Below are 21,738 nucleotides of genomic sequence, written 5' to 3'. Positions count from 1 at the left end.
TCCCGACCCAGGGATCAAGCCCACAGCTCTTGTGTCTCCTGCTTTGGCAGGCAGGTTCTTTACCACTGAGCCACCTGCGAAGCCCCATCCATCAGGTCACACAAGCCAAAACCAAACCATGCCAAAGCCCAGGAGTCACCCTCGATATCACCTGCCTTCTACCTGCATCCACTCCAATACCCAGTCCTATCTACTCTTTTCCAAATTTCCATCAAAGTATAATACTTGCCACCCATCTCTATTTATTTCTACTGTCAAACTCTTAGGACAAAATCTTGTCCTCCCTCTGCTGAATCACTCACACTGACTGATCTATTTGTATTCACGTAGGCCCTCAATTAAACTGAAGATTTTAATATTAAAAAAAGGAAGTCCTAAACCACCCAATCCTTACATTATTTTAGTAGCTTTCCACACTCTTGAAGTATTAAGAACAAGAACCTGAACTTGGTTGACAAAGTTCTACGTGACTGGGCCCTGGATCTCTCTCTAGCTTCATCTCATAGCGTGCTCCTCCCACTCTAGACACTCTGGCCTTTTTCAGGCGCTGCTGCTCATCCTTTCTTCTCTCACGGTGGATGGAAAGTTTGCTCGCCGTCTGCCTCTACAAAGATGAGGTCACTGGCCACTGTGATCGCTGATCTTCGACACATCCTGAAAGCGTTTCAGACCAGAGATCAAGAATGAGGGACTCTGTGCTCTGGGAAAAACTGGCAGAACTGGCCTTCAGAGAGTTAAAGATACTTTTCAGGAAAAGATGTTATGACCCCAATTTCCTGCAACTTTTCAAATCTCGAAAAGCATTAAAATCATTAGTGAAGACACCTGCTTCTTGTGACCAGCAGTAACCTGCTCTAGACTAGCAGCACTGTCTGTAAAAATGTATGCGTGAATCCCCTGTTACCAAAATCACAAATATACTAACACCACCCCTCCCTTTGGAGCAATTCCTCATAGCTATCTGAGAGACTGTCTCCCAGGCTATAGTCCTCATTTTGTTTCCAAATAAAACTCAAGTCACAACCCTGACGTGCATTTTTTCAGTCAACATCACCACAGGATCTTTACTCAGGCAGTACTGCCCAGTAACCTTCCTTCAGCTCTCAGCCAGGCATTCTGCTAGGCGTCTGGGCGCATCCTGACAAAATGAAGTCTCTTCCTTCATGACGCTTAGGGCTAAGTGGGGAAAAGCAGTAGAGAGAAAAAACCAGTAATCAAATGACATACATTGCGAACAGTGCTACAAAGAAAAAGGACAGAGTGCTGCGACAAAAGGAATAACGTCAGGCAAAGAAACCTACTTTAGACTGGAAGGTCACAGAGAAATTCTTTGAACAGGGGCATTGACACTGAGTTCTCAGAGACAGAAAAGGACGTTGTCACTTAACTGGGCCACAAAGGAAGAGAAGTCTTATTTCTGTAGGTCTCATGTGCCAACAAAATATAGCATTTGAATGATCATAATCAAGATGAAACTACACAGTTAAGCTGATAATTCAAAAAGAGAAAAAAGATTTGTCTATTCATTGCTTCTCACTTGGTGAAAGACAGACTGTTACTAAAAACATTTAAGGAAGAACCACAGGGATGGGATGAGAGAGGAAAAGACCAGAAAAGAAGAAGGGGCCACCTGCCCAGTAACCAAATGGAGTGGATGGGTAGCTGTATTTACCAGGCTTATATAAGCAGTGAGTCAGCAAAAACCCAGGTGTCAATGGATCTTTTCTCTGCCCACTCTAAGCAGCTAGAAAACTTGGCTCTCTCTACTGGATAGAAGAGGGGCTCAAGGGCAAGGTCTGAGGCAGGCTAATAAAGCAGCCACCGCACCATCCAGCGGTACTTGCCCAAGAAAGGCTGGGGAAGAGTAAACCTTCGCGCTCAGCAAAACACAAGAAACAGGATCCAGCTTAAAGCAGACTAGGGCAAGGTGGTTCTGATAAGATTTCACTGACCTAGTGTAACTATTTCTTTAACTCACAATAAAAATGCTTATTCAGTCCAGTTCAGTTGCTCAGTCGCGTCCAACTCTTTGTGACCCCATGGACTGCAGTACGCTGGGGTTCCCTGTCCATCACCAGCTCCTGGAGGTTGCTCAAACTCATGCTTATTAAGGAGCCCCAAATCCAGACTCCAAAATGTGCTGAAAGCAAACTCTAGATTTTAAAGAAAAATATCTTTGTCTTTCTTGGGGTCCATAAGTATTTCAGGGCTTCTTTCTACAACTATCTTTTCTCTAAAACAGGCTAATATGTATTAACAGTAACAGAAGAAGGGCTCATAATGATGGAACTGGGTCTGGTAAAGCAAAACTGTACAAACTAGAACACAAAAGGGATTAAAGAGCAGTAGAGGCAGAGATAAAGCACTAAGCAACCACGTGACACTGAGCAGCAATGACAATGAACCGAAGACAAACACCCACCAACGCACAGCTGTGAAAATAGCAGGCTCTTCAACCTGCCCTCCTCCACCTCCACACTTATAATTCTCAGCCTATTAGTGTTCCAGTGGTAACAATTAAATAAGAGCACAGAGCCTTTATTTTTTCTTCTCCACTTCAGGCCACAGGGAAAGCTGAAAAAAAAAAAAAAAATGGGGGCAGGGGGGTTAACTATGACTGTTCAAAGAAGAAAAAGGCTATCTAATTGTTAGTGTTCTTTGCTCTGGGAATTCCTAGCTTCTACCACTTCATGGACATCTGAAAAAAAAAACCTGATGACTATTTCTGAAGGTCACAGAACTGAATGACCAGAAATAATGGCTTCCTTTCTGGCTCCCTCGGGTATCCCTTTCCATCAAACGTGAATCTGCAAAATGTTTTAGTCATTGCTAAGAGGCAATTCTGTGTAGCAGATACAGAAAAGTAGAAACAACAACAACAAAAAACAAAAACAAAAAAAGGGGAGGGGGCCGGGGGGGGGGGCGGAGACCCAAAACATAAGCGACACATTTATCTTACCAAAGCCCCCTGTCAGGCAGTCTGCTGATTTTGCTCGCCACAAAGCTCATCCTTCATTTGTGCACTGCCAGCGCAAGCTTGGATCGCGCAAACAATCACAACCTCTTTTGGCTATAAGCTCTTTCCATTTGTCCCAGCTTCCAAACTGCAGAAGAGCTGTGGCAGAGTCTGTCACGGCTGCACATACTTGGTTTCCGAGAATAACGCGGTAAATGAGGACAGCTACCACTGGGAATGCCTTCCCCCACCAACAGCCAGCCGAAATGAAGCTTCTAGTTGCTCCCTGGGCTTCTCACCTTCACAGCCTCAGAGAAGTGCCTTTCACAGAACAGGCAGGTACAGCCACACCACATCAACATCCCCGCATAGCCAACACCCTGCAGTGCCCTCCTCGGCCTGCGTACTGTTCCGCTTCTGTCTCCCGCATCAACTCTTTGAGCTTTCTACACTGGGGAGCCAAGGAGGAAGGACTCTGTGCTGAACAAACAGAAAGCTTCTGCCAAACAAGCATCCGTGTGTGAGAGAGAGTGTGTGTGTATGTGTACGCGCACGCGCGTGCCTGGGTGTGGGCACAGTTTGCTAGAGCTGAATGCAAATGAACAGTTTGAGACTGGAAATCACAGACAGTATCTGCCGCTCTTCTTCAAGCTGTGAGCATCTTTTATAAAAGACAAAAGCATCCAACAGGCTGGCCTTAAAGCTACAGGACGTTCATTCACCATCCACATTTGTACTCTCATTTACAACCAGAGAACAGCTCAAGGAGGTGAAAAATATTCCAAATAGGATAACACTGTTTAGGGAGCTTGGTTCCATAAAGACAAAGGAAAAACAATCTCTCCATGTTTCAACAGAAGACTAAAAGACTGCCAGGACAAATTTCTATGCTTTTCTAATGTTTCTTCCCTTATTTTTCATTTTAGGTTTACAAAGTCATTTAAATGAAAACTGAGCAAAGAAAGACTTCAGAAAGATTTCTTTTGTAGAGCACAAGACCCTGAAGTCTTTTTAACTATGGACAACAGGGAAAAAAAAAAGCTTCTGAATGAAAAACAATAAGCTCTCTGAAGTTTAAGTAACAGATTAAAACACCACAATCGTAAACCTGAGCTCAGCTCCTGTACCATCACATACATACTATTTATTGAATATTCACGATACTGCATGAAAGAACGAAATGTCTTCAAGAGACCGTTCCTGCCCTGAAAAAGTCACTTTGGGATTTACCCTAAAACAACCCATCAAGGATGTCTGTGTGATTAATTAGCACTCTTAACTGCAAAAATCAGGTCAAATCTAAGGAGACCAACTATTTTGTGATCAAGAAAAACCTTTGTAAATTATTTATGATCACAAGAGGAATGGGAGGTTATCAGCAGAAATTGCAAAACACTAAAGTGGTTAAAAATTTTTTAAAAAATTTAAGTGTCCTTTCAAGGGACTAGCCAGTGCTGTCTATCAGATATTCTGGAGTTATCCGATAGGATAAATTCTGCATCTTTGTCTCTGTCTAGGTTATTCTAAAACTGTAGAGATGGAAATTACCTTGTGGATAGTGCTGGTGATGAAATACAGGTTAATTTTGTCTGGTAGAGAATATAAACTTACCTTAAGTCCAATTCTCATTTTAATATCTTACTGCTTCCTAATAATTGGTGAATTAGTGAGACAAATAAAATTTTGACACGCGTGTTCATTTTGTATGAGAGTCACAATTTTTCCTTTGAATAAAACCTTTAACATTTGAATCTGCAGCTTTTATTTTGTAAAACACCTAATTAAAAATCAATTGTTTAATTCTGTTTTAATAAGGTTCTTACAAAAGACCTGAGAACCAAGAACAATTTTTAAATTTTTAAAGAGTTTTAAGAACAAAAACAAACAAAATATATAGTAGAGTATTCTTGTGGCTCTCAAAGCCTAAAATATTTATTTTCTGCTCCTTTACAAAGAAAAAAGAAAGCTTGCTAATCCTTGCTTCACAAACCCAGACAGCGTATTAAAAGCAGAGACATCACTTTGTGGGCAGAGGCCTGTATAATCAAAGCTATGGTTTTTCCAGTAGTCATGTATGCATGTGAGAGTTGAATGATAAAGAAGGCTGAGCGCTAAAGAACTGATGCTTTCATGTTGTGGGGCTGGAGAAGACTCTTGAGAGTCCCTTGGACAGCAAGGAGATCAAACCAGTCAAACCTAAAGGAAATCAGTCCTGAATATTCATTGGAAGGACTGATGCTGAAGCTGAAACTCCAATACTTTGGCCACCTGATGTGAAGAGCCGACTCACTGCAAAAGATTCTGATGCTGGGAGACTGAGGGCAGGAGGAGAAGTGGGCAGAAGAGGTTGAGATGGCATCATCGAATCAACAGACATGAGTTTGAGCAAACTGTGGGAGATGGTGCAAGACAGGGAAGCCTGAAGGACTACAGTCCACGGAGCTGAAAAGAGTCAGATATAACCCAGCAATTGAACAACAACAATCCTCGCTTTAGATCAAAGTTACAGCGTCTCAACTGGCATAGATATCTGAATAAGCGTGATCAACTTGACAAAATAGAAGACACTGAGGATTCAATTGGCATTTAGCAGTAAAGTCAAGTTAGGACCCAGACAGAAAACAGGCTCCTTTACTAAATACCACCCAAAGACATATCAGGGATATTTTATTGATAACACAAAAAGTTTCCTTTAAAAATGTCTAAAAATGTTCAAATGTTACTTTACAAAGAAACTTTTTTTTAGCTTTCTATATTATTTTTGGCTGCGCTGGGCCTTCACTGCTGTGCGTGGGCTTTCCACTGCAGTGGCTTCTCCGGTTGCAGGGCACGAGCTCTGGAGCGCAGGCTCAGTGGCTGTGGCCCACGAACTCAGCTGCTCCAGGGCGTGTGGGCTCTTCCCCAGCGAGCGACTGAGCCTGTGTCCCCGCACTGGCAAGTGGGTTCTTATCCACTGGACCACCGGCAAAGCCCCAGAGAAACTGTTTAGACCTGTTTTCCATTGACTGGTTTTCAGACTTCTCAACACTGATTAAAGTTTACTGAATATGCCCTTAGAAAGAAACAAAGGTGAATACAAATATTACTAGAATCTAATTTATGAAATACTTTTAAACATTGTAGTATAAATAGAATAATGTGGAAATAAAACAAAAATAATAACAAAAACCTACTAAATTCAGAATTCATCTGACAAGAAAATATTTTTTCCCTCAGTAATACAAACCTACAACAGTATTTTTACTGTGTTCAACACTGTTGAGTACTGGGGGGAATGCTGAAAATTTATAGGAAATAGATTTTATCCTTCTAAAAAACTCTTGGGGAAAGAATGCCTTTTAAAAACTTCTTTGTTATGCAACATTTCAAATATGTGTAAAAGTAGAGAGGATACTGAATCCTATACACTTTTCCCAGCATTGATGATTAACTCATGGCTGGTCTTCCTCCCTCCCATGCAATGATTTGGAAGCAAATCCCAGACAAAAGACACCCTTAACATAAACCAAGACTGATTCTAGAGGCTTTGCTCTATTACTAAACCTATCTCAGCTGTAAGACCTCATGGGCACTACTTTATTTTAGACAAAATGCCTAAAGTTCTCCCTCTCTTTCCCCCTTTGCGATACTTCATGAAGGATCCACTGGGGAAAAATGTCCAAAGACTGAGGAACTTTGTTCTGTAAAGCATCTAATTTGACTGACCTTCTTGATGCTGATGCCTGATGACTGGCTGGATAAACTTTTCCCAAACTGGCCAAAGATGGGGAAAAGGAAAGCTGAATCGAGGAAGAAAAATCATAGATCTAATAAATCAGTTACTGTCTGTAATAGCAGAAAGCAGAGGATAGATCTGCAAGGGAGGCACCAAAGTCAAGACCTGTCGCAACAGCTGGCCCTGCATTCCTCAAGGAGTCTCTTTTCTTGCCCTCCTCCAGCAGGTTACAGGTTCACCTAAAGTCCTTAACTGCAGCAAGCTCCCACTGGGATTCAGTAAGAGGGAGGTTTTCTTTGACTTCAGCAGCTTTCTCTATGCAAAAGCAACCCCTCATAACCAGGCAGTGGGTGGGGGAGAAGAAAAGTGACAAAGAAAGTAACTGTAAAGGAGTTTAAAATCTTTTGAGATTAGTATAGTCATATGAACCTCTAAATAAGGCAAGTGCTTTCTTTTACTGCTTGGAACCAATTAGTTCAGAAAGGAGAGCAACAGAATTAGTGCCAAAGCCAATACCAGAATATGAAGCTTTAGGAGAATACAGGCACCCACCTTCTTTAGAAATTAACCAGGTTACCTGCCTTGCTATTCGAGACAATTAACTGAAGACGTGCAATTCTGATCCAAAAAGGATGTCCTAGAGACATTTCCATGACTAGTGTCAACGTTTAATGTATGACAAATATGAAGCCAAATATTCACGTCCTTTGGCCCAAGTGTTTACAGTCAGTGGGAACAGTGTGTAAGTGAAGAACAAGTCTTGCTGAGGTCAAGGACTCACACCAGGATAATGGTAGTCAAAACGGCTGATTAAGAATCTGCACTGATCTTGAAAAATAGAAAAAGCACAGGTTCACGAAGTTACAGTTTGGAAACAACTCACTCCTAGAGCTTCCGTGAACGGGATCAACGTGTACACAGCAGATGTACACACAGCAGAAGTGTACTCATCACTATAATCACAGAGGGGAAAGGGACTGAGACAAGGAAGGTAAGAGGACATCTTCTCCCAAAGGCAATACACATGTTCTAACAAAGAAAGTACAGAGAATTAATGTCCCTTCAGATACTAATTTATTTTATTCTATTAAAAATGTTTGATTGAAGCACAGCCGATTTACAATGTTGTGTCACCTTCTAGTGTTCAGCAAAGTGATTCAGTTGTGTATATATTTATTCTTTTTCATATTCTTTTCCATTATGGTTTAGTTCAGCTTACAATGTAGGCTCAATAAATGTCCAGTGAATTAATCCGTAAGAAATAAGAATATAACATCAGTTCAGTTCAGTTCAGTTGCTCAGTAGTGTCTGACTCTCTGCGACCCCATGAATCACAGCACGCCAGGCCTCCCTGTCCATCACCAACTCCCGGAGTTCACTGAGACTCACATCCATCGAGTCCATGATGCCATCCAGCCATCTCCTCCTCTGTCGTCCCCTTCTCCTCCTGCCCCCAATCTTTCCCAGCATCAGAGTCTTTTCCAATGAGTCAACTCTTCGCATGAGGTGGCCAAAGTACTGGAGTTTCAGCTTCAGCATCATTCCCTCCAAAGAATATAACACCATATCACCTCAAATACAGGCTTATGTTATATTTAAATCTACAGATAGTTGTGGCTAGTTTCTGAATTGGAATCTTCCATTTTTTTTTGTATACAATGTTTCACAGAGCCACCTCTGATTGCTGGACAGAGTTTGCTTATTAATTAATTTTAGTCCTTTAAGGATTGCCTTTAGTTTCTGATATTCCACAAGCACATAAAAAGCAGAGTTACAGAAGTTTTTTCCTGTGCAGAGTTCCAAGCCAGAGTCGTAAGAGACCTTAGAAGACAGCCTCTGTGCATGCTCAGTCACATCTGACTCTTTGCGACCCCATGGACTACAGCCCATCAGGCTCCTCTGTCCATGGGATTTTCCAGGCAAGGATACTGGAGTGGGCTGCCATTTCCTCCTCCAGGGAATCTTCCCAGCCCAGGGACTGAACCTGCGCCTCCTGTGTTGGTAGGTAGATTCTTTACCACTGTACCACCTTGGAAGTCCCAAAAGATAGTCTGCTCGGTATTTAGGTGAAATTTACTAGAAATGGGGGTGAAATCATTCACAATTAAAATCTGGAGACAAATTTCTCATAAAAGACTAAGAAGCAATAACTATAGAAGGCCTCTGTTCTCAAGCCATTATTTAGAAAATCAATATGGAACTGTCTCTAGTTTGTTCTTGACTTTGGCACACTCAGGGAAAAAAACATATTCCATCTTCCCAAGAACATTTTCTGACAAAATTACTTTTTATCTTATAATGATTTGATAAAAATTAATTTTTCAAACCATGTTACAGTCAAAATTAATTTTAACTTTACAGTTTAGATGACTGTTAAGACTTTATAAAGAGGGCTGAGCACTGAAGAATTGATGCTTTTAAACTGCGGTGTTGAAGAAGACTCTTGAGGGTCCCCTGGACTGCAAGGAGATCACATCAGTCAATTTTAAAGGAAATCAGTCCTGAATATTCATTGGAAGGACTGAGGCTGAAGCTGAAACTCCGATACTCTGGCCACTGATGCAAAGAACTGATTCATTGGAAAAGACCCTGACTGCTGGGAAAGATTAAACGCAGGAGGAGAAGGGGACAACAGAGGATGAGATAGTTGGATGGCATCACCAACTTGATGGACATGAGTTTGAGCAAGCTCCAGGAGTTGGTGATGAACAGGGAAGCTTGGCATGCTGCAGTCCATGGGGTCACAAAGAGTCGGACACAACTGAGCAACTGAACTGAACTGAAGGCTTTATATGGTATTATAGAATTTGCAGCCCTTTAATCTAGGGAGTAGGAAAGGAAAAGTCCAAATTAAAATTCCTAATAACTTAATGCTTTGTCTTGCACATTAAGGGGAGAACTTTAATAAATTTGCTCATGACCAATTGATAACAAATGTTCTTTTGGTGGCTTTTTGTAAACAAAATTGAGATGGGAATATTGTTAGTCATTTCTCTTATTCTTTTCAACTACTAGGAACTCAGTTTTCTCTCAGGGTGTTTTATGTTGTAATTATATCAACAACGTTTCTGTTATAACATCCTAATGTTAGGGTAATATTAATAATGCTGCTTTTCCAGAATTTTAATTTCAAAGAATGACTAAGACAACCTAATTCTTAAAATGTATTGTAGTAGAACAAGAGCTCTGTCTGATTTAGGTTAATCAAGATCCCACTAGGTAAAGACTTCCTTTTTTGCTATAGGATCTAAATTACTTTGAGTTAAGAGATTGCCAGAGAACCTACTCACAGCATTTCTAATTCAGTTCTTCAGTTTGTTTTCTCTTTAACTGAAAATGGTGTTAAGAACAGCTGACCTTTCCATAAATCACATAAATATGGTACAGCTGAATCATATAATGTGGTGACTTCTGCTTTACATCTGAGAATACCACTGAATTCCAACTTTACAGCTCAAATTTTAATTACTCTTTTCAGCTGCTTGACATCTTCAACCCTGACTAAGCATAGCAATGTCATTAGTGATGGATTAATGAAGAGGTTGAAGAGGACTGGAAGCACTCTGCAGCAATCCATCAGAGACCGTGTTCCAGGACGGTGTTTATCCAAGTTAGTAATCGTCACTCTTTCATTCACTGACTCAGTTATGAATAATCAATTATAATTTCCTTCCCTCAAAAGATACCATGAAAAACTCTGTTAAATGTACTGCTGAAATCTAGATATCCTGTCTTCAGAACATCTCTACTACTATAGTAAGCCTATTAAAAAAGGAAATGAGCTTAGTCTAAGGATAATCAAACTTAGAAAATCTGTTTAGTGCCTTCCCTATGGGCCTCTTTTGCAAAGTACTTATTTACATATGCCTAACCACTGGTCTGGAATAGTAACAATTTAATGCCAAGGAGACTGAAAATTTGTCCATTTTTCAAAGAAGTAATGGCAGCCAGAAAATATTTCTGTGCCCTTCATTTTAACATTAATAAAAAACAGAAGCATGAACTAAAAATTTAAGTTTTTATCTTAAGACTTAGTGTTTTAGCAACTTTGGATCAAGTAAAATGTTTAGAATACATATGTACACCATATGGTTACACTCATTTCACTGTACGTTTTTTCTTAATTTCAAATTCCTATTAATTTGTAGGCCACAGAGATTTGTGCTCTTGCTCAGTCGTCGAATCGTGTCCAGCTCTTTGCAACCCGATGGACTAGACACAGCCATGATCCTTTTCCATGTAATTTTCCAGGCAAGAATACTGGAGTGGGTTGCCATTCCTTCTTCCAGGGGATCTTCCTGACCCAGGGATCGAACCTGCATCTCCTGCATTGGCAGGAGGATTCTTTACCACTGAGCCACCTGGGAAGCCCAGGCCACAGAGATCAACCTCATGTAAATAAAGATATGCGACTCTTCACTTAAGGAAGATTTTCTTCCAGCAAAATAATGTGCAAATTAAGGATTTAATATAGAATAATATTAATTACATTTGAAAATGTGTTACACTTAAAAGTGACTATATAAAGGAATTTAGAATGAATGCTTTTGAAAGAAAATAGTTACCCTATCCAGAGTTAGAGAACTTCGTCTAAATCCATACTTTCCTCTGTACTAGTAGTACTAGTTTAAGTCCAGTAAACTCCTTCATTTCTTCTATGAGCAGTTTGTAACTGAACAATAATCAGTTAAGAAATTGCTTTTTAACTCTATTAACTGCCTAGAAACAGAAAAATAAGTTTGAGACTGGTGTCTCTGACCACTTCTGAGAGTCATAGGAAGACGTGTCACTTTATTTTTAAAACCAACCTATACGTGTCTATGTACATATATTCTGAAACATCCTAAAATCTAACAATCTTGAGAAGCTGTCTTGTGAAGTAGCCTTATCTTACAAGTGAGGAATAAAAGCTCTGGCATGTTAACTAAATCCCCAAGTTCCCATCTGGTTCTGGCAGGACTGGGACTATAGCCCATACCTCTCCAATGTACTCCTTGTTTACTTATTAGGCTTATTACTTGTTGTCATCTTCCCCAACTTGAATGGAAGCTGCATGAGGGCAGAGAGCCATCTCAACTCCCAGACTCTGATAGATTCTCCAACAACTGTTTGTTCAGTGAACAAATGATCAGTCTACACCACCCTCTGTTTCAGATAGGATATACCGGAACTCTGGCATACAGTAATTTCTGGCATGAATTAAAATAATCAACGACAAATGTTCTTAAGCATTGAGTCGGAGTTCTCAACCTGTTTTTCTTCTTGCAGTCTTAAGGGATGTGAAACATCCTCCGGAGGAGAAGAAAAGCACTTTGGGCACTGGGAGTAGGGAGGCGTGCCCTGTGAAACAGTCTTCTGCTGCTGTGCTGTGCACTTCTCATCCACCACTGAAATCACTGTTCTAGCTATTCCTTTCGAATGAAAGTCAATTACAAAGAAATCCCACAATTACAAAATAATGTGGGCAGATCTTTGCACTGTCTCATAGGCATTGTTCCTAGGAAATCTGACCTTTATGTAGCACTCTGAGCCCCATGAAACGATGAGATTTGGTCAACCAGCAGTTGAGATGGGAGGGGAGTTTTATCATTTAAAAGTTCACAATTTAATAAAGTGACAGTCCAGTGTAAATAACTGTTTAAATGACACAGATAGCATCTGTACAGAACCAAATAATTATCACCATAAATTCTGGGCATTTGTACAGAAAATCAAGGCAATTTATATAGATGTGTGTTGTTGCAGGGTTATTAAAGAAGGAAAAAGCAAATTATTCATCTTTAAGTCAACATCTGGGAATATTATCTTGTGTAATATTTAAAACAAATATAACTTCAATATATAAGCAATACGTTCTGTAATATCCCATTTCCTAAGACTCTCCAATTCTTCCGATATGTTTTCCCCTCTAGAGTTTTGTGCCTTTAAAATGTTTATCCTGCAGTTTTCATAGTGTGTTGCAACCTCATACAAAGAGGTTTTACATAAAGCCCTATCTACAGCAGTTTAATGTATCCAGAAGCTAGAGCAAGTACCTCTTTTCTGAACATTTTTATCATTGTTTCAATGAGAGGATCCCTGTGGCGCAACTGGTAAAGAATCCCCCTGCAATGTGGGAGACCTGGGTTCGATCCCTGAGTTGGGAAGATCCCCTGGAGAAGGGAAAGGCTACCCACTCCAGTATTCTGGCCTGGAGAATTCCATGGACTGTATAGGAATACTTTGGGTCAGTGAGAGACACGGGTAGAGAAGCAAGTTTAATCTAAAATTATTCACTCAGGTACTAAGTGATTTTGGCAAGCTTTTCTCTACTCATGGATTAAGGCAATAAATAGACCAAACAAAATCAATTAAAAATATTCAGATTACATTTTACATTTTCCTCCTCTTCTGGGACTGTCAGTAATGAAGAAAAAGGAGTTAACTTCTGTTTTACTATCAGTCTCCACCCCCTATCCTTTCAGGGCTGGCCTATGAATTCTTTTCTTCTGAACACCCCATTCAACCTGGGATTGCATTCTTAATAAAACATAGATAAGGAAACTGACCTTTTATAACCTCAGAACAGAGATGTGCCAGGGTTTTAAAATCCAAGATACAGAACAAACAACAGGAAAAAAAGGGGTGGGGGGTGTGCACAGAGCAGAGGTACAAATCTGTTAATAAAGCTGGCATTTAACCATAAGGAACAGGAGAGTGACTTACACTAAACTCCAGAGTGAAAAATCTATTTGGATCTTAAATACAGTGGCTCACAGCAAACAATAATACACATCAGCTTCAGGATCAGGTAAAACTGCACAGAATCTGTGTGCTTCAGCGTGTATCTCTTAGAAAGGATCTACGTATTATCTATAAACCCACCACACACCAAAAGCTCATGGTAAACTACAGCCGTCACCCACATTTTGCACTCCTGACTGTGGATGAGACGTGAACATGGTGGATTCACTGTGAAGCTGGGTCACCCTCCCATCCAGCGGAATCTCAGGGACTTGCTCCACTGCTCCCGAGGAATAGTACCAAAATACGTGCATGCCGCTTTACAGTTCAGAAAATTGCCAAGTCTTTGGGAAAAATCCACGAAAAACAAGTAGCTGAGTAATAAGAACCGTTTTGTTTTGTTTTAATGTGAGAACTATTTCAAATGGCTTTAATCCAAATTCTTATTGGTTATGCATGCCTGGTATCTTCAAATTTAACCCAAGCTTTCCCCAAGCTGCCAAAGGCAAAGGAAACTCTGGTTCTCTGAAGAAAACACTTAATTTTGGAGAACTACTTAGCCTGAGAGAGTGAGGATGACATTTACTCTGCACTGAAGCAGCCCCGTCATACAGCAGAACGGGACACTCTGGTATCATCTGAGCATGCCCACACAGCCAAAGAACACTCTGTGCATTCTACCTAAATACCTAGGGGTAAAATGAACAACTAGGAAACACATAATACGCCTCTCCATTACTGCCACCTCACACAAATCAGTCCCAAAATAGCAAATGCCCGGGGCTGAGATCTACTGCTGAAAAATGCTACGTTTCAGCAGCTCAAAGCATTTCCTGTGTCTGTCTCAGCCACCAGCCCCCACTTAAAGCTGTAGAATTATAAGATTAAGGAAGAGATTTGAGGAAAAAAAAGACAGATACACACACATATACAACATACGGTTTCCGAGGAGAGTGAGGGTTCCATGCTTGTGAGGGAGGAAGAGAAGGAATATGCCGAAGAACCCTCGGGTTTCTCCCAGATTTGAACATGCTGTACTGTGGCATGAGGTCAGCAGAGACTGACTCCAGCCCTGTGAGGCTGAATTCTACCCTGACAAAGCAGGATCACTGTAATATGAAGCAAGAGGACCCAGGGCATGTTGGCTGCTGTACAGAGTGGCTGTTCTAGAAAGTAATGGCAATTCCAAAACAAGGGATCTATGCTGTCACATGAGGTGATCTTCAGCCCAGTTAAGCAATAAGCACCCAAAATACTCTGAATCCCAAACACAGGCAGCTCAAAACATTAGGAGAAAACTTTGTTCCTCAAACCTATTTTGTGTCTGGAGGAAATGAACAGGAAGTGGGACATTCTAAGAACTATTGGTTACTTTGTTTTGTATCACAAATAATGTCCAGATTCTATTCTAAATGAGCCACAGTCATTTGGACACTGTGACCTAGCCAAGGAGCCCCAAAACTTTTCTATTACTTTACAAGGAAGAAGGGAGAATGTTCTAAAAAAATATTTTTGGTGAAACTGAAGAGATGGTTTAAAAACCTCATTTCTCCCAAATACCCAAAAGGCGGAGGTTGCTGCAGACCTAAAGCACATTACCATTTCTTTTTAGGTCACCAAGAATGTATATAACTGTACTGTTAGAAATTTTTCCCTGAAATAAGGGGAAAACACACACACACACACAAATCATAAATAGAAAAAGGAACCAGGAGATGGAACTTCCATCAAGACAAAAACACAGGACACACAGTGCAGAAAATCCTCTCCGTTCTGCGGTCTCCCCTATATTACGGAAGTTTTACTCTAGGCCAGAAGTGACCCAATCCTTTCATCATTCTCAAAAAGACAAAACTCTGATGAAAAGAATGGATTCCGGATTCAGGGTGGGGTTAGGTGTGACTATCAGGGGGGTCTCCTGGAGTGATGGAACACATGAACACGCACATGCACACCCAAAATCAGCACACACATCAGCTTCCCCTCAAATGCCTCCTGTGTCGCCTTCTGAATCCCAGTTCTGCCATTTCCAAGATGCATGGCAAAATACATGAGAACACCCCAGGCCTCTGCGACTTCTGGGACTCTCATTTCCCCTTCAAGCGCTTCAGGCCGCCTCACCTACAGCACGGGCCCCATGCACGTTAGTTCCCTTTCCTGCTTTTATTTCCATCACAGATCTGTTCTCACAGACACCAACTGCCATGGATTTCTATGCAGAAACTGAAAGTTTGCAAATCAGAGTGTGAGTTCAAAGTTCTGTGCTTCCGCCGTGCCAGCTGAAGACGTCTCCAGCAGCCACACGGCATCGGGGGATGCGTGGCTGCCGCTCATTCATTCAGCAGCGGCAGAGGCTAACAACTCAAGCCTGACTCTGTGCTTGTCATCAAGAAGATAACGGCACAGGACAAATCAAGGAATAGAAGCTGTTCTGTTCTCTTCTTGGGCTCTTTTCTTGTCTTGAACTCTTTTTAGTCTTATCTGTGGTGGTGCGAAGTCGCTTCAGTAGTACGACTCTTTGTGACCCCATGGACTGCACCCTGCCAAGTTCCTCTGTCCATGGGATTCTCCAGGCAAGAATACTTGAGTGGGGTGCTGTGCCCTCCTCATTGGTCTTATACGTCCAAATAATATTTCTCAACTCCACCAGGGAAAGGACAAGAAGTGTGGAAAGAGCAGAACAGTCAGAGCTATGAAGCACTCAGGATCTGCTTAGTTTCACATTCAAAAATGAATCACAGGCACTTTACGGGTGGGGTGGGAAGGGTCTTCAAAGGGTATGAATATGAGAAAATCAATTCAAGTAAATAAAAAATTCTAAGAAGTGACATCCTCATGGTCTGAAGCAAAGTCTGCCCATCTCCACAAGCTGTGGCACTGTGCCCTCTGGCACTTACCTCTGCTCCCCACTCAGACATCTCACTGCTGCTCTGTCCCTGCTCTGCCTCCTGAAGAAGACTGTCCAGGACTCCAGCAGACACATGGATAAACTCTTACATGACTGTGCTTCAGAACATTTAGCTCTTCCGGGACTTACCAGTTAGTCAAACGGAATTTACCTTTGACCTTATTAACACGAGGTTCTGTTCCACCTCACCACTGAGATCACTAATCTCAGGACTAATCACCCTTTGGGAATTACATCTTAAGCTTTCATGTCTAAGAAATTAAATCTCATTGGTGCTACCCTATTCCCTCCCTCTCCCCCCTCCTACCAGGATCTATTATACTATCTTTCAAGCCAAAGTCAACGTGGTATAAAGAAATCAAGCAAAACTACATTAGAATTGACTCTACTGATTACTGACTGTCCAACTTTCATAACCACTGAACGTCAGTTTCTTCGTCAAAATAAGAATATAGCACACCTTTCAGCCCACATTTCTGAGCGCTGACATACAGATTATCAGATACTGCTGCTACAGTGAATAAACCCAGATTTCAAGAATAATCTTTTCTATGTACATGGCTCTTTACAGAAGTTTTCAAAGCAATTAATGTGACATAATCTCCATTTTACAAAAAAGGAACTTGAGATTTGCACAATTCCTGAATATGGCAGGGCCTCAGTAAATATTAGTGACTACTCTGAAGGTTGACTTATTCAAGATTACACAACTGGGGTGGGTTAGGATTAGAACCAAGGAATTCTGACTCTTCCCTAACATTCTTTCCACTATTTTGCCGGTCAGTTATTTGCCTCTATTTCTGTGCTTCTGTGTTTATTTGGAAGAAATAAAATTATAAATTATATTTCTCATGCTCTATCTTTATCATTTATTATTTCTATATTGGCTTTCTTTAGCTTATATATCTATTTTGCATACTCAAACTTTCAAAGTTTCTCTATACATTCATCCTAATACACTGACGATTCCATGACTTATTTCAGCAAAATAAATTGAGATCATTTAGTTATTTCGATAGACTTCTAACACTACAACTTCACTCTCTATTTCCAATATTGTAATTTCTCCTGAGCAAATGTCTCATCTTTTGGCTTCCAACTGTCTACCACGGGGAAAGGACTCTCTGATCTAAACAGTTTGACCTCATACTCTTCACATAATTTACCTAGAAGCCAGATCAGAATTCTTTCATTTCTGTCATTTACATCTCTCTTCGTAAAGCAATGCTTAAGAATAATTTCCTTTGCCAAGAAGACTCATGGTCTTTTCAACAAATGATAGCAACACAAGTAGCTATCAACATGCGAAAGAATGAAGTTGGACTCTTCCTCGCAAAACATAAAAGATTAACTCAAAATGAATCAGCAATCAGAATGTAAGACCTAAAACTATGGGTGTAAATCTTCACGACCTTGGATTTAGTCAATGGTTTCTTAGATGTGACAGCAAAACCATAAGCCATAAAAGAAAAAACAGATAAAACAGCCACCACAAACTTCAAAGTGCACCACTAAGAACATGAAAAGACAACCCATAGAAAGGGGAAAAGCTTTTGGCAAATCATAAGCTTTATAAGGGACTTGTACATAGACTATATAAAGAACTGTTACAACTAAATGTTAGCGAGAAAACCCAAATGGGCAAAGGCCCTAAATAGACACTTCTCAACAGAAGACTGACAAATGGCCAAAATGTACATTAAAAAGATGCTCGACATCATTAGCCTTCAAGGGAATACAAATCAAAACCACAATGAAATACCAGTTCACACCTAGCTAGGATGACGATAATAACTAGAACTGGTGAGAATGCAGAGAAAGTGGAGCCCTCGTAGGCTGCTGGCGGGGATGCAACATGCCACAGTCCCTGCGGCAAACAGTCTGGTAGTTCCTCAAACGATTAAACAGACAGTTACCATACGATTCAACACACCCCTTAGAGGCACATGCCCAAGAGAAACAAAGACAAATGTCCACAGAAAAACTTGTACCCAGACATTCACAACAGTATTATTCATGAAAAAAGGAGAAGCAACTCAAATGTCCATCAACTGATGAATGATATATAAAATGTGATATTGATATAACTGAATATTACCTGGCACTAACAAGGAAATACTGATAAATAACATATAGTATAATCTTGAAAACAGACTGCTAAGTTAAAGAAGCCAGTCACAAAGGATCAGCTATTTTATGATTTGATTTACATAAAATGTCCAGAACATTCAAATCTACAGAGACAGAAACTAGATTAGTGCTTGCCTAGGGCTGAGGGGAATGATAAGATTGGCAGTAATGGCTAGGATGTGTGGGATTTCTTTCTGGGGTAATGAAAATGTTCTAAAATTAATTATGGTGACAGTTGTGAAACTGAATAAAGTAAAAGTTATGCAATTATAAACTTCCATGGGTGAAGGGTATTATATGTGGATTATATTTTTAAAAAACTGTTAAAGTTTGTTGAAAAGCTGTTAAAACTTGAAAAAGTCACTTCTCGATTAAACATTTTTAACAGGACTTGTGTTCTCAGCTACCACGACTCTTAAGAGCTATACGGATTTATTGCATAGATGTGCTTGGTCACAGACAGAATGGTATATACCAAAGAAGCACTCAGAGTCAAGGAGAGAAGACAATGTACACTGGATACCCACTTTGGCACCAATAACCTGTGTAGACAAGTCTTACTAAGCCCGTTTCCTCATCTCTGAAGCCTCTTATGATAAAATTGTTGGCTGAATCAACTCTCTTAGCAAGATTTTCTCTTAGTTTGCACAAACTTGAACTTCATGAGCAGCTGAGAATTCTAGGAAGGCTGGAATAAGGGATTTAAAAAAGAATTAAACATTCCAATAAAAGACTTCTGTAGAAAAGTGTCATCTGTACTTCATGCTATTTATTATGATGAATCTTTGGAATATGCAGCTACTCCTCTATATGTTATATAAAGTATTCAGAGTAAAATATTTTATCATGAAATAAGAAAAACAAAGTTGTATTTACATATGGCACTGTGAAGTATATGCAATTGACATGTGAATTAGAAACACTCACAAAGCTGTTATGTTGTAATGCACCATCAATTTTTTTGGATGACGAAATGTCTTTACAGCCCAAACAATGTAGGACTATTTTTATCACAACTACTACTATCGATAACCACCAGAAGAATAGTGACCTTTTAAGTACTAGGCTCTTTATACACATTACTTCATTTTGGCACTCTACTTATTCATTGGCTTCATTTTTAATGAAGAGGAAATTAAGGCTCAGCGAGGGTAAGCCGCTTGCTTACCTGTGCTATTCAGCCTATCTTTGATGCTCTTGTAGACTGGCCTACATCAAATGACAAACCAAATCCCAAGGGAGATGCTTCGTTTTATTCTACCCATCCTAAAGGAAGGTAGCTGCCTTGCTAGCTTCATTTTTGTTCCAGTGTCTTTGGGTTCACACTGTGACAGCAGTTCAGAAGAACTGGGATGGTTTGTAAACACATGTAACATTCATACAGTATCCATCACTACTGGGCCTTGCCTCCTGAAACTCTCTCACCCTAGAATGCGCTTCTACATCCAAGAGCCGTTAAAGGCTCAAAGCCAATACTCCCATGAAGCTTTCTCTTGAGTTCCTTCTGTGGAAATCTTTCTCCCAATCATAGCATTTCATGAATATAATTATAAAACACCTACTCTGAGCCAGATGTTGTGATAGGCACTGAGTTAGATATATTTATTTTTTTACCATATTGTGCAGACCAAACAAATCAATTGTATTTATGTTTCACTCAGTGTATAAAAACAGGCTACATGGTCTGCAAAATGCCCTGATAGAGAAAAATGATCTTGATCATAGCTTCAGAAACAAAGACAGTGGAAGGAGAAAGGCATTTCTGAGTTCAGTTTCTAAACTTAAAGAAAAACTTAAAACTCACAACCTCGTTGCTATTGATTAATTTACTTAAAATTCAGGCTTTAAAAAATACCTTCCCTGTTTCATAAAACCCAAATCAAGAGCTTTTCTGGAAGGTTTCAACTGCCAAGTTCCATTTGTTTTAAAGGAAAACAATTACAGTCATAACAGCATCTAACGAAACATTCTAGTGACACCAGAGTATGATTTTAAAAGAGTTTCTTTGAAATTATCCAAATCTCTAGAGTAAATCTGATTAATATTGTGTTCCACGTACCAAATTCAATGCAAAATGAATGCTTACATTGCTGATAAGATGTTTAAAATCTTAATTTCACCTTGTAATTATAAGCGTACTACCACTTGTACCAAGTAGAGCATTTTCAGCAACTTCAGAGGAAGAAGGAGAAGGCGTCAGTGAGGCTGGTTTGCTGTAGAAGATTTTAGAAAAATCAACTATTTTTAAGTTGAAACAACCCATTTATCTTCACTCCTTTCTTGAAAACATTTAAAATAGCACACAGTGTGTAATGTCAGTATATAACTTGAGAGTTTTACACATATTCAATATACTCTCGTAACAGCCCTGGTAGGAAGTTGTTACAACCACCATCTTCAACTCGAAGATGAAGCTGAGAGGAGGAGAAACTTGCTCCAGGTAAGAGCACCCTAGGTGTTTCCAGCCAATATATATATATATACATGGCAATTTTGGGTAACCATTAAAGAGCACAACCACCACCTTCGAGGCTTCCCACAATATGAAGAGAATAAAATTGCTTAGAAAACAAACATGTCACTGTCATGTGCTAAATCGAATTAAACTAGATTTCTAAGTACCAGCTATGAGTGCTAGAGACACCGATCTGATAGGAAAATCCTTCAAGAGTACACTGAAAAAAAAAAAAACCAGAGAAAAAACATGTCCCACAGTTTCAAACACGCATTCACATTTCTCGAAACTCACTCTTCTCTTTGGCTTGTATGATGAGATTATAAAACATTTTGTTGTCATGTCCTGTACCAACTCCACACCTTCTCTTGGGGGCTCATAATCAGAGTTAATACCAACAGCTTCTCAGCCACAGCACAAAAGATGCTTCCAAGAGCGGCTTCACATTTCTCTAAGTGTAGCTATTGCCAGAAGAATCCTCCCTGCTCAGAGCGGTTGCCCTGGAGGGAGATCGTGTAGCCCTTGCCTACACTTGTGCTGTGCAGCCTCTAGGGCAGCGTTGCTAGACATTCTGGATCCTAAGGGTATTGGCCTCTCTCTCTCCACTTCAGCAGCACGAAGCGTGTCCTTGCTACCGAAACAGAAAGACATGGCTGAACCTCCTTTCCTTCTATCTAGTTTTTAAATCCCTGAAAGGGAGGAAAAGAAATGAAGTATTCTTAGAGAAGATTTCATGACTATACCTGTGGCTTTAAAAACTGTTTAAATTTTTTAGAATATTGTAGACTGTTGATTACTGTATAATCTCAACTGTTAGAAAACCTGGTCCTAAAGCGATTCCACGAATAAAC

General features: G+C 40.1%; 1 protein-coding gene across 2 annotated transcripts in view; it reads right to left on the bottom strand.

Annotated features, from left to right (window-relative positions):
• Positions 1–21,738, bottom strand: part of TMCC1 (transmembrane and coiled-coil domain family 1) — a 107,943-nt gene that overhangs the window by 28,704 nt on the left and 57,501 nt on the right. The window contains exon 1 of one of the 2 annotated variants that reach the window (XM_068981969.1): positions 3,256–3,312. The exons of the other annotated variant lie outside the window; for it this stretch is intronic. Coding sequence (XP_068838070.1) covers positions 3,256–3,312 — 57 coding nt within the window. Of the gene's footprint in view, positions 1–3,255; positions 3,313–21,738 lie in introns of those variants that run through there. 2 annotated transcript variants of the gene reach the window in all.

This window comes from Capricornis sumatraensis, chromosome 10 (assembly GCF_032405125.1).
Source record: "Capricornis sumatraensis isolate serow.1 chromosome 10, serow.2, whole genome shotgun sequence".
Classification (NCBI taxonomy): Eukaryota; Metazoa; Chordata; class Mammalia; order Artiodactyla; family Bovidae; genus Capricornis; species Capricornis sumatraensis.
This window is presented reverse-complemented; position numbering and strand designations above follow the sequence as displayed.